The sequence below is a fragment of the Brachycentrus maculatus genome, unplaced genomic scaffold (assembly GCF_059751285.1).
Source record: "Brachycentrus maculatus isolate JH-2025_06_01 unplaced genomic scaffold, ASM5975128v1 h1tg000562l, whole genome shotgun sequence".
In the NCBI taxonomy this organism is placed as follows: Eukaryota; Metazoa; Arthropoda; class Insecta; order Trichoptera; family Brachycentridae; genus Brachycentrus; species Brachycentrus maculatus.
In genome coordinates, this window is record NW_028281305.1 from 285096 (window position 1) to 299205 (window position 14110).

At 36.7% G+C, this 14110-nt stretch overlaps 1 protein-coding gene across 1 annotated transcript in view; it reads left to right on the forward strand.

Annotated features, from left to right (window-relative positions):
• Positions 1–12472, forward strand: part of wwk (anoctamin 8 white walker) — a 34885-nt gene extending 22413 nt beyond the window's left edge. The window contains exons 18-25 of the mRNA XM_088273226.1: positions 1314–1445; positions 2523–2778; positions 4955–5082; positions 5785–5895; positions 7692–7847; positions 8343–8529; positions 10333–10472; positions 11907–12472. Coding sequence (XP_088129352.1) covers positions 1314–1445; positions 2523–2778; positions 4955–5082; positions 5785–5895; positions 7692–7847; positions 8343–8529; positions 10333–10472; positions 11907–11993 — 1197 coding nt within the window. The 3' untranslated portion in view covers positions 11994–12472. The remainder of the gene's footprint in view (positions 1–1313; positions 1446–2522; positions 2779–4954; positions 5083–5784; positions 5896–7691; positions 7848–8342; positions 8530–10332; positions 10473–11906) is intronic.
• The last annotated feature ends 1638 nt before the right edge of the window (positions 12473–14110 follow it).

Consider the following 14110-nt stretch of genomic DNA (forward strand, 5'->3'; position numbering starts at 1 on the left):
ATTGTGTACATATAGTTAAGACCTTAACAAAGAGATTGGTACATAATATTCATATAAAAACATTTAATAATTCATTCTTTTCTGACTTTGAAATTAGGCCAGCGCAGTAGGCAAAAATACCCTTTCCATCCTTAACCGGATCCACGCGGCTCGCATAACCGTATGTGTTTTCACAAAACATTCCCTGTACGCGGCTGACATAACCGCATGTGTTTTTACTTTGCTCCAAGTTTCGAACCTCAGTTCAACTTGGAGGGATTTTTTCATGGTGTGGAACTTTGGATAAAATAATACGTCAATCCTTGGCCTTATGACATCTGTTGAAATATCTGACTAATAATTTGTAACATCACAAGGATAAATAAAAGAACAGATCCCTGATTTCTCTTGCGGTCGGTAATTAGTCCGCGCTATAATCATGCCCTATATCTGTCTCACTCTCGACGCTACGCATCGCCAGTGGGTAAGAGTGACACACGATGCGTGGTTTGATTTATTTATGTCACAATCTTATTTGTTTATATTACGATATATTTCAAGAATAATGTGACACAAGTGTATTATAGAGTACCAAAAAGGCACAATGAATCCCATTGAACGTTTTTGTTTAGGAAAATAAATCGTTTCTTAACTAAATACATGATAAAAGTAATCATTTAAAAAACGGCGAAATACCACCGCGCACGGGCGTCTCTTAGGAACAAAGTGAACGCGGTTAAAAGGTTAAGCATCAATCTACTGAACGGGTAGAAAACCTTTCCCGTCCTTAGTGTGTTAACTCTAGATAACTAAACATTCGTCCACGTGACGACGCCCTTCTCCGAAAAAGTCAAGTGCACATACTTCCCTGCACCCCGCACCCGCCAGGCTTTGTTTACGGAATAGCGATTTATTGTTAAATATCTCTTACATTCATTCCCAATAAACCAAACTTAACCCTTCACTGCATGACTGCATGACTGCATTGACAGTTCGTCTTGGAAAGACAAGTGAAGTTACTATTTTGGCGTTCATAGCGCGTCTTTTGGCTAAATTATGAACTATATACGTGAGTTATGAATGTATCTAATCAGTAACAACAAAGAATGGTTGCGTATATTTTTAAAGAACGTTTTAACACTAACTTTTGGGTATGTAACAAATTTGATACACTATGCAGTGAAGGGTTAAGTGTCATGTAACCAGTTACTATTTTTAATAATAATTTTCATGTTTTTAATTGCGCAGTCCGCCTGACGAATGTTTAGTTACTATGTATCTACAAATATAGTTTAGTTATCTAGGGTGAAAGTAATTATTGTATGTGATTTCAGCATGTGATGTTGGGCACTGTTATAATGGTGAAGTTAGCCGTACCCGAGCTGCCATCTTGGCTGGCTACAGAAATGGCCAAAGTGGAATTCCAGCGCAGGGAGGCCTCCAGGACCATGCACACTCCGCTCCAGGTATGCTATAACTTACTTTAGTAAGATAAAATAGAACAAATAGCTACTAATGAAACTAAACAGCATTCAAGTCACAAGACCCAAGTGATCCTTGATCCTATCAATTTTTTCGAGTAGAGTAGCATCCTCAAATGGGGTTATATCATTTTTACATTCAAACATAACTGCATTAGGCTTCTTTAAAGTGTAGATATCTTTCAGAATTCCCTTCGTCATTTCAGAAGTTTTTGTAGAGAGGGTCCGATACCTTGCGGGAAACCTGCCTGGCACAGCGCGGGTGTAAACTGTGCACCTTCGAGTTAAGCTTAGACTATGATGTTCTCTGCGTTAATCTAACCATGATGTTTGTGTGAAAGCACTAAAATAAAGAATTGATCCAATCAATGACAGGCCATTTGTCTATACCATACTTCTATCTTAACACATTTTTGTCGTACGGTTTTATTCATAAACCCCGACCCTAATTATACCCTCCCTTTTGACTGTGACTGCTAATCAGCACAAAAAATAAAGCCACTTGAGATCTACCCAAGTTCTTTTGCCTAGCGGCCATAATATTTTGAATTTTGTTTAGTAGATAGTGTTTTAGTATTAATCGGTCTTGATAAAGACCGGTTAGCTTGGAAACCGGTAGACATTATAATTAAGTTATACATAATACAATATTTATCTTCTTCTAACCCTTATCCGCACCCCAATGGTGCATGGTTATATACTAATATTAACATTTTTGTAAAAAAAATTATAAGTAAAAATGACTAACCACAAAGTTTTTTATTTCATTTAAAAAAAAAATTGTTTTCTGATAGTCAAGTATTTTCTGTATTTTATATTAACACTATTATTCTAGTTCTACTTATAATACCTTTACCCTTATACCCTTTACTATGGGTAAATTATATTGTATACCCACACACAGGCCATGCCTTTGTGGGATCTTTTTTTGTATTCATATTTTTTTGTATTTTAATTTAATGCAAAAGAATTAAAAAAAAAAAAGTAAACGCTTTAAATATCAATATTATTGAGAATAAGTTACATTTTAATTATAAATAAATATTTCATCGATCCCGCCAGCTGGAGAGCGGGGGCAACTCGAGCGGCACCAGCCAGGAGGACCTCCTGGGGCTGGACCAGCCCTCCAGGACCCCCGTGCCGGACGAGGTGATCATCACGCCCGAGGAGCGGCTGCTGATTGGCCGCTTCACGGTGCAGCCCTCGGCCACGCCCACCCTGGACAAGGCGGACGCGGACAACGACGTGTTCGGCGCCGACAGTTCCGAGCCGCTGCTGGCGTCCCGAGCCGCCAGCCGGAGGGTGTCGGAGAAAGAAGGTTAAATCAGTTTATTTGCTTGAACAACAATTATTAAATAAAACTAGCTGTATCTGGCCATAAATAAATAAATAAAATAAAAAGCACATATCGCTCACTCCTTTCAAGAACGTAATAAATCAAAAATCGTAATTTTTCTGTTGTGCTAGTTTTCGGAATGCCCAGAAAATGTACTATATCCCAGCAAAAGAGGCATATTTTTAACTTAATATTTACCCGCTACATTTTGAATAAATGGTATTGTTTAAATATTTTTTAAATAAACTTAATATTTTTCAAATGGAGAAAAAACCTTCAGGTTTTACCTAAAAAGATCTGTTGCACAGTAAAAAGTTTAATAAGTGGCTTGGTATTTATTTTTAATACATTGCGTTATATTTTTAAACTTTAAAAACGATCTCCTGAAAAATCAAGTTTTTTGATTTATGATGTTCTTGAAAGGAGTGAGCGATATGTAGTGATGTAATTGTAAAAGAAAAACACTTGTTTTTTACCACTTGAGTTTTTTTTATTTTAACGACTAGTTTCGGAAGCTAGAGATGCTTCCATCTATGGGTCTAAATGTAAACTAAAGCATAATTAATTATCTGTTTTATAAGTAAGGAGGGGGGTAAGTTAGGGGGAGGGGGCGGAGTTTGTGGATTAAGGAAAAATTAAAAGCAATTATTTTATGTACATTACAATTCTCATCATATATTACATAAAAAACGTATATAAAATGATCTCAAGAACAAAACTGCTGCGGGTAAAGTTATCTTACCAGCTCAGCGCATTAAATTTGGCGAGTGTGTCTTTGCTGTTGCATGACCGATTCCACAAGTGGTTAGAAATAGTGAGAGTAAGATGTTCATTAGAAAAAAACTGAAAACTTTTGTTTGATAAATCATTTCCACCATCTTCTTTTCCCCAATTCATTCACAGTGAAGCGCCCTTGAGGTAGTATTTTACGAAAATGGCGCTGTATAAATTATCCAAATTAACACATTGTAGTCGGGCGCTTCGAACAATAGACTTAACCCTATAGCGGATGTTTTTCGCGATTACCGCAAAAATATATCGCTTTATCAAAATTGACACAATTTCAAAACCAAATAATATTTTCGATTGAAATTTTCAAAGAAATCAAAAATGACATTTGATCATCAAAAATAAATTATAATCATAATTTTTAATTAGTATTCCGTATTTCACAATTTTAGAAGCATTGTAAACTCTAAAAAATAGTCTTCCTCTCCGAGGTATCATACCCTATACAATGCTAATATATTCAAATAATAAAATACCAAACAGTAAACAAAACAGTGCGAGCGGTATGAAAAATAGTCCAATACGCAAAATGACTCAAACTAAACTTGAGATTGAGATCCCATAAAAACTCTAGATTTCTTGCGACGCCTTACAAGCGGCACACTAGCCAATCCGGACAAGGCATCCCAAATAACGTCGACAGACTGTCGCCGAGCACCCAGGTAGCAAATTACCCTTCAATGCATTTTATTTTACGCTGATAACAAACCCGTATACATATTGCTATTTCCCGCCGATAACCGACAGCCGACAAAAACGGCATTTGCCGTGTCCCGTAGTTGACCGACAGTCCGCAAAAAACGGCAAATGCCGTGTGCCGACGACAACGTGTTAATTGTTATTTTTTATTATTATTGACAACAATTTTTTAAATTTATTTTTTATTTATTGATTTGGCGTTTAATTTGTAGAACTCTGTTTTAATTTAAGTATTAATTTTAAATCAAACACAGATTTTTTGAGTCTATTAAGTTGTATTTTATTAACAAAAACACATAATAAATTTATATAAATATAATTTTTTTATGTGTTTTTGTTAATAAAATACAACTTTTAATTAAACCATACCGCTCTCTAGGTGGAGCATATGGAGTCCACAAACTGTCTCCAGGCTTTTCTGTCAGCTGCCAGGTCCCTTGCGTCCTCCCAAGTCAGATCCGCGTCCCGAAGTTCTGACGAGAACTGCCGACGAATTGTCAGCAATGGTCGTCCTGGGCGGCGCGAACCTGACGCCTTGTTAATAAATACAACTTAGTTGACTCAAAAAATCTGTGTTTGATTTAAAATTAATACATAAATAAAACAAAAATCTGTTAATGTTATTTCTGTTTTTCTTGTTTTAATGTTATTTCAATGTTGCCTGTTACAGGAGAGGAACATTCCAGGCAGGGCAGTATTGGGACTCCTCCGGCCCACACGCCCAGACGCCCTCTCATCTCGGAAATACCACCCTTTCGGCAGAGGAACACCCCCTCACCCACTCATCACCTGCCCCAGGTAACCAACCATCTCGCTCTATTCTCACAAACTTACCCGAGTTAGTGATGCTGATAATATTATCCACTGCATGCTCGTGTTTCATTTTCTTTGAAAATATATCCAAAATTGTGTCAGGTTGTGGTCCCGTGGTTAGTGTTGCGGCCTCTTGAATCAGAGTTTTTGGTTTCTAACCCGCTCTACTACAATTTGATATCTATCTTACCGTTATCCGCACCCAATGGTGCATAGGGCACTGCATCATATAAATGCAGTGTTATCTTGATCGTCAACACATGAAGGAAAGGCGATCAGGCCTTCGCTTTAGGTACCAGTCCAGGGTAATATTGAATAAATATTAGAGTGAAAAAAATCACTTTTATTTATTTGACCCCTCCCCCCCCGGGAATCGAACCCGGGACCTCCAGAACGGTAGCCAAGCGTGCTGACCATTAAAGTACGGAGGCGGACAAAAAGTAAACAATATTAAAAGTGATATTACAATTAAATATTTAAAATAACAAGCAATAAAAAATTAATAAAAACTTTTAAAAGTTTTTATTGCTTCCTTTTTAAATTTTTTTTTGTACATAATTTCAATCTTCATTGATTACATGAAATGAAATTAATGTGAATAGAACCCACTCCCCAGAAAAAGTCGGACATCAATTATTGTACTCCCGGAAAGGTTAGATTATGTATATTTTGTTTATTTATTTATAGACCAGTTCAAGCAGTGCGGAGACTGTTACGCCGGCTAGAACTCCTCTCGTTGCAGAAATCCCTCCGTTCAAACCCAAGAAAACTCCATCTCCTACCCGCCACTGGCCCCATGTGAGTATGCTTACACAAATTACGCAGGTCAAAGGTCATATCGCTCACTCCTTTCAAGAACGTCGTAAATCAAAAATTGACAATTTTCAGTTGTGCATGTTTTCGGAATGCCCAGAAAATGTACTATATCCCAGCAAAAGAGGCATATTTTAAACTTAATATTTACCCGCTACAGGGCAAAAAGTGTTGTTTTTGCATTTTGAAGAAAAGGTATTGTTTAATTATTTTTTTAAATATACTAAATATTTTTCAAATGGAAATAAAACCTTCAGGTTTTACCTAAAAAGACCTGTTGCGTAGTAAAGAGTTCAATAAGTGGCTTGATATTTATTTTTAATACATTGTATTATATTTTTAAATTTTAAAAACGTTCTCCTGAAAAATCAAGTTTTTTGATTTATGACAATCTTGAAAGGAGTGAGCGATATGTATGAGGCGCTAAATATTATTTGTGTGATCTTCTTCTTCCTTGCTTCATTCCAACTTATCATCTTTGCAGTCTGTTAGGGTCAGCTCTCCTCATCCTCAGGTTGTAGGTCCTTCTTTCATAGACAATGTCACCTAGGCCATGCCTTCAAATCATGTTATCTAAATTAATGATATACTAGAGTAACATGAATGAAACCTATGTAATTTTACTGTTTTATTTTCGTTTTTTTTCTCAAAGAGTTAGAAAAAATACAGATGTTAATGTTTTTGCTGTGTTTTTATTGTTTTATAGCTATATACATATTAGCATAAATATAGCCATCTGTTTGATTTCTATCGTTTGCGTCTTGGAATCATGTCATATTTCTGTAGCATCCATGAATTTTTTGGTCTTCCTCTAGATGTCTTTCGAGAAAACTCCAAAGCCTGGTTTAAAGTATGTTCAGGTTCTTAGCGTCCTATGTGCCAATACCATCTCAATTGCCTTTCCTCTACCTTACTTTTGCTATTAGTTAAGCCCAGGCTTCCACAAATGCATGAACTCTTTATGTTATCTCTAAGGGAAACTCCAGCTGATCATCTAAACATTCACATTTTAGCAGTTTCTAATTGCCTAGAGTAGGTGTTATACATCGTCCAGCATTCGGAGCCATAGAGGAGTGCGGGTCTGACAATTGTTTGGTAGACTTTTACCTTGAGCTTGGCTGGCTTTTTTGGGTCACAAAGGACTTCCGTCACGGATGAGAATTTCATCCACCCCACACTAATTCTATGCAATACATCTGCTGCTCACCCTCCATCCTTTTGCGTTAGTGACCCTAGATATTTAACCCTTTACACTCTACACTCTGACCATTTTTTCTCATAACTGATTAGCTACTCTGATAAAAAAAATGCGATGTTTTTCTACCATTTAAATAAATATTTGGGTTCCCTAATTTTGGGACACTCTGTCTAGCAATTTGTATGACCATGTTAATTAAGATTAACTGTATTTATCTGAAATATTTCTTGGTAGAATATACTTGGGTGATAGAGAAATCAGTGATTAAAGTTATACCTGCGCCGGGCCAGACATTGTGGCTCACGGAGCTGCCTACTAGAATCATACGGGCCAGAATGTCTGGCCTACAGAGTGGTAAGAGTTAAAGGAGTCGCAGTTCGGTATTGTTTCTCCATTTAACTGTATTGGGAGAATGGCAGAATTTGTAGTGTGATATGAATACCTAGCTTTTTTAGACTCATCAAAAGAAGAACGTACTTACTTGATCATATCTTGTTCATCGACTGAGTAACAAGTCACCGCAATAGCAAGTAGCAATTTGTAGTTTCCTAAATTAAGGCCGTTAAATGGATTCATTGAACAGGAGGCGGAGCACCCAGGGGTGCATCTGACGGTGGGGACGGGAGGCGCGGAGTGGATCCCGCGCCCCCTGAGGGCTGCAGCCCTGGCTGCCAAGGAGCCTCTTCACCGCTCCACGCACTGCATCCCCCCCCTGCCCACACTCAAGCTGGAACGGAAGGTAAATTGAACCTTATTTATTGTAACTGCAGACAGCTGGTAGAATTCCATTTAAAATTTTTGGGTAATATATCCAAAATTAAACAAGATTATTGGATTGAATTCTACTTTTATTTACATATTTCGTAGTCATACAGAAGAAAGTGACCAAGTGCATTGTTTTACGAATACGTGATCATTGGCTATTTGATATCTTACTAGCTTAATATTGCCCTGAAAAAATCCCAAAGGATTTTAAACTTGGAAGTATAATATATTGACTAGTTAAAAATGACTAACTGCATCGGTGTTTATTTTCTTGCCAAGCAATAGTGACTTAAAATTTTACGTTATGGTAGTTGGTCACTTTCTCCTATACGACTACAATATATGAAAATATGTGACGCGTTTCGTCTTATTTAGACAAAAAAAACCCTGCCCTTTTTCCAAATAAAATCTTCATTAAAACTCTATAAGTCAAAGGATTAAAGGGAATATAAATATTGTGATTTTGCAGGAAATATCAGCCGGCAGTAGCGGCTCAGACCCCGAGCTGTTGGGGGCTCGGAGCATCACCCCCACGGGCTCCAGTGCCGCCTCTCCTGCGCCCCAACCAGCTCCCACTGCCGCGGCCCCCGCCACCGCTGCCGCCAGCGCCGATTCCGCAACGTCCGCCTCATCCGGGGAAGAAGAGAAACCAAAAGGTAACCGCGCTTGACTCATTCAAATAGCAACCCCAATTGGTTACTCGGTTCAATGATATCTTAACCGGATCCACGTGGCTCGCATAACCGTATGTGTTTTTACAAAACATGCCCCATACGCGGCTGACGTAAGCGTATGTGTTTTTTCTTCGCTTCAAGTTTCGAACCTCAGTTCAACTTGGAGGGATTTTTTCATGGTGTGGAACTTTGCATAAAATAATGCGTCAATCCTTGGCCTTATGACATCTGTTGAAATATCTGACTAATAATTTGTAAAATCACAAGGATAAATAAAAGAACAGATCCCTGATTTTTCTTGCTGTCGGTAATTAGTCCGCGCCATAATCAAGCCCTATACCTGTCTCACTCTCGACGCTACGCATCGCTGGTGGGTAAGAGTAACACATGATGCGTGCTTTGATTTATTTATGTTACGATCATATTTGTTTATATGTATTACATATATTTCAAGAATAATGTGACACAAGTGTATTATAGAGTACCAAAAAGGCACAATGAATCCCATTGAACATTTTTGTTTAGGAAAATAAATCGTTTCTTAACTAAATACATGATAAAAGTAATCATTTAAAAAATGGCAAAATACGCTGCGCACGGGCGTTTGTTAGGAACAAAATTAACGCAGTTAAAAGGTTAATAGAAGGAACAACAAGCAAAATTCAACAAGTAACCTTTTATTTATTGATTTGGCGTTTAATTTGTAGAACTTCATTTTAATTTATGTATCAACACACCATCTGCGGGCGGGTTCGCGGTCATAATAGAGATAAACATCTCTGAAAAGAAGTGATAACATTTAACCATACTGTATACATCGATATGAGATCAAAAGATGCTGCAAAAGTCATGCGTAAAAATAACATACACGCAATTTACGACGAGTCGAGTAAAAAGGTAAAATTACCCTTCCCGCTCAACACCGTCAGTCAAGTGAAACGGTAAAATTACCCTTAATTTTAAATCAAACACAGATTTATTGAGTCTACTAAGTTGTATTTTATTAACAAAAACACATAAAAATTAATATTGTGACAATTGTTTCGCCTAGTTTTGGTATTATCTGCAAATGTCATTCATCAAACAAACTAGGCGAAACTATTGTCAAATTATTAATTTTTTATGTGTTTTTGTTAACAAAATATAACTTAGTAGACTCAAAAAATCTGTGTTTGATTTAAAATTAATATATAAAGTAACCTTTTACTGTATGAATGTTTCATAACAAAGTCAGAATCATCCAATGCCGCAATTACCCAGTAAAGTAGGGAGAATAATGATGAGAATGGAGAAAATTCAGTTTCTTCTCCGTCTTACTCCTCATTACTGAGGGTTGTGACCCTTGTGGAAGCAATGTCTCTTCTCTAGTTATCCCTTGACTGCGCTGCACGTAGCGCTCCAACCACCGAGGTACCTGCTGCTGCCTTAACTCCATCGGTCCATCGTGTGGGGATCTTCCTCTCCCTCTCTTCCTCTTCAGGCTACCGATCACAACCAGTCGTTCCAGGCTATCCTCATTGCTACGCACAATGTGTCCAAAGATCTGAAGAATCCGTCATGTACAGATACTGGCCATAGTCAAGCCATCCAAGTGTAACTCCTGACGCAAGTAGTCATCAGCAAATCACTTCCCTTGCATACATCATACTCTCTTGCCACCAAAGCCTGGAGGTCTTCTATACTATCCGCAAGAAGCATAGCATCATCAGCATACAAAAAAAAACATTCTAAGGATCAAATAATAACAGCACGGAGATTGTTACTATTGTCCTTTGAATGTTCCAGCCAAGAAGCTAAGTCCGGCTACAGCGGCGCTAGTGAAGCGGGCCAGGTCTGTAGCCGTGTTCTCGCTCCGTCTGCGCAAGGCCCGCGAGGCTGCCGCCGCCAAGGGGGCCGCACAGGCCGAGGCACAACCTCCTGCCAAGGTAACTCTTCTACCTCATTTTTGTAACGTCACATTAATTTAATTTTCATCATAATTTAGATGTGTATGTCTTGATGTCAAAGAATAATATAAAAATTATTAAAATAAAAAATTATAAACTGCATTTTGAAACAATAAAAATTCATAAAAATAAACTTAATAATAACCCATAACTATACCAACAATTGTATTAAGCTTTAAAATATTAATTCTCTAAAATATTGCCATGTCAATAAATTCTTCCTTTCCCAGAAAATAAATATAAGGGTACATACCTACATCCCCCATTAGCTACTTTTGTCTCCCATAAATTATTGCTGCACGTGTTAAAACTGTCACTTAGAATTGTATAGCTACATAATGACCTTAGTCCATTTGATCTTTACATTCGTTTGATAATGCCCTAACAAGGCGAAACAATTGTCACAGTATAATTTTTTGTGTGTTTTTGTTAATAAAATACAACTTAGTAGACTCAAAAAATCTGTGTTTGATTTAAAATTAATACATAATTAACAATAAAGCCTTTATTACCTACTGTCCATGTTCCCACTGATGAAAAATAAATAAATGAATAAAAATAAGAAACAACTCCTAACCGTTCTTCACCCTTCAACGTCCCAAGGACGCAACACAAAATTTTTTATTTAGCTTCACATACCGCTCAATCCTTCAACAACATCATATGTCAAAAATTGTCAATTTTCAGTTGTGCATGTTTTCGGAATGCCCAGAAAATGTACTATATCCCACCAAAAATGGCATATTTTTAACTTAATATTTACCCGCTACAGGGTAGAAAGCGTTGTTTTTGCATTTTGAAGAAAGGGTATTGTTTAATTATTTTTTCAAATATACTAAATATTTTTCAAATGGAGAAAAAACATTCAGGTTTTACCTAAAAAGTTCTGTTGCACAGTAAAAAGTTAAATAAGTGGCTTGATATTTATTTTTGATAAATTATATTATTATTTTAACTTTAAAAACGTTCTGAAAAATCTAGTTTTTTATTTATGACGCTATTGAAAGGAGTGAGCAATATATGTAAATAAAAGTAGAATTCAATCCATTAACCATGTTTAATTTTGGATTTAAATATATTTTTTTTATAACCCTTATCTGCACCTAATGGTGCATAGGGCACTGCATCAAATCGAAGCAGTGTTATCTTGATCATTACTTACATGAAGGCAAGGTGATCACTCTTGCGCTTCAGGAACCAGTCCAGGGTAATATTAAATAAATATTACAGTGTTAAATCACTAATATTTATTTTCACCTCCCTCCCTGGGAATCGAACCCGGGACCTCCAGCACGGTAGCTAAACACGCTGACCATTACACCACGGAGGCGGATATATTACCTAACAATTAAAAAATTATAATTTAAATATATTTTTTTCACATGCTAATTGAAACGCCCTTTTTGTTCACAGGTTCCAATGTACGGCGGCGAATTGAACTTGATTCCGATAGAGAAGCTGATTCAGGTCGAAGATGTCATGCCGCGCTCAAACTCCTGAATGCAAACACCAACATCTATGAAACTCATGTCAAATTATGATTGTCAATAACTAATTCCTTTCTTATTTACATTCTAAAAAAAAAAGTATTAATTTTCGTACCTTAATTTTAAAATACTCATTTTATTGTATTATTTTTCAAACTTTGCCTTAGTATAATGGGCCTAAAGAACAACATACTTAAAATTGTTACTAATAAGTGCAAATAATCTAATGTTTATTTTTAAGAAAAAGCAGCAATATTAACCGCCCTACCTTGTTATTTTTCTTTTTTCGTAAGATTTTTCAATGACAACACTTATTTACAATGTACCTGACAATTTTTTTAAAGGATAGACCTATTAACCCTTTCCGGTCTCCCAAAATTTAAAAATAAATCTAGGTTACATTCCAATTGGAAAAAAATCTTTTGTCATCTGCTCCACATACTGTTGTAATAGATACGAGTGACAAAAATGTAAGCTTGGAATTTAAATAAATAATAATAATAATTTTAAAAAATGTCAAATAACATCCGACATGGGACCTAAGAGCAAAAAATAGGTGTCGAATGAGATTCGACATTGTACCAGTAAGGGTTAATGGCCCTTTTTGTATCCTTTGCACGTCAGAAATTCTCAAAATAAGAGGTCGCCAGAACTTTTTTTGTAATAATATTTTATTGAATATTTTTACAAATATATGTATTTTGTATTAAACGTAATACATATAACAATCAATGTAATCTGGACATATTTTCCAATGAGGTAGCCAGCGATACTGACCTCAAAATACTGAACGCACCGTATGTCATATTTGTATACGTAAGGCGAGTAGGAATTTTTTTACGTATCATGAAAAAAATTGTGGACGTATCACATACGTTTGTCTGGGTCCGCCTCCGTAGTGTAATGGTCAGCACGCCCTGCTACCTTACTGGAGGTGCCGGATTCGATTCCCAGGGGGATGGGAGTTAAAAAAATATAATGAATTTTTTCACTCTAATATTTATTCAATATGCATTACCCTGGACTGGTATCTGAAGCGGATGGCTGATCACCTTACCTTCATGTGTTAACGATCAAGATGACCTGCGTTTATGTGATGCAGTGCCCTATACTCCTTCGGGTACGAATAAAGGTTTGAATGAAGGAATGAATTCTTCATGAGGCCTCTGTCCTCCACTGCTGGATATAGGCCTCTTCCCGTCTTTCCATTTTCTCCGGTCGGTTGCAGCTTGCAGCCAGTTTCTACCCCCCACAGCGACTATGTTGTCGGACCATCTCCTTTGGGGTCTTCCGACGCCTCTTTTGTTCTCCCAAGGTCTCCATCGTACAATTCTTGGGGTCCATCTTGTGGGGTCCAGTCTTGCAAAATGTCCTGCCCGTTGCCATTAGAGTTTTGCTACGTGATCCATGGTATCCTCTACTTTGGATCTTTTCCTGGTAGGGCGGTTAAGTAGTATTGTACTATTATTTTTAATATCATTTGGTAGTTCTTGTTAGTTGACACCAATAGTTAGTTACCTAATAAAGGATTTTGATTTTCGATTGCTTCTTAGATGAAGTCTAGGATGCTGTTTTATATATTTATATGTAGCTGTGATTGTAACTGCTCGACTCTGTCTGCATGAATTAACGAGTCTAATATTTTCATTTGTTGAGTAATTGTAATATTTAAATTGTTGATAAAACTAAACGTGTTTTTTGATATTATTTTTAGATTATTATGTGGTATACAGCAGGGCTTTGCTGTTGCGAAATTCCCAAATTATTGCGTTGACGAATTTTTTCTCCTTTATTTTTTATTATTAATAACAATTTGGATGTGTCCAAATCCTTGTTCACAAATCTGTGTTTCTCCAGTTATTATTACGAGTTACTTTCGACATCTTCGGGTTCGATTCCCAGGGGGGGTCAAATAAATACAAGTGATTTTTTCACTGAAATATTTATTCAATGTTACCCTGGACTGGTACCTGAAGCGGAGGGCTGATCACCTTTCCTTCATGTGTAAACGATCAAGATAACACTGTGTTTATATGAAGCAGTGCCCTATGCACCATTGGGGTGCGGATAAGGGTTTTATTATTATTATTACTTTCGACATCTTACATTTTGACATCTCAACATAAACGA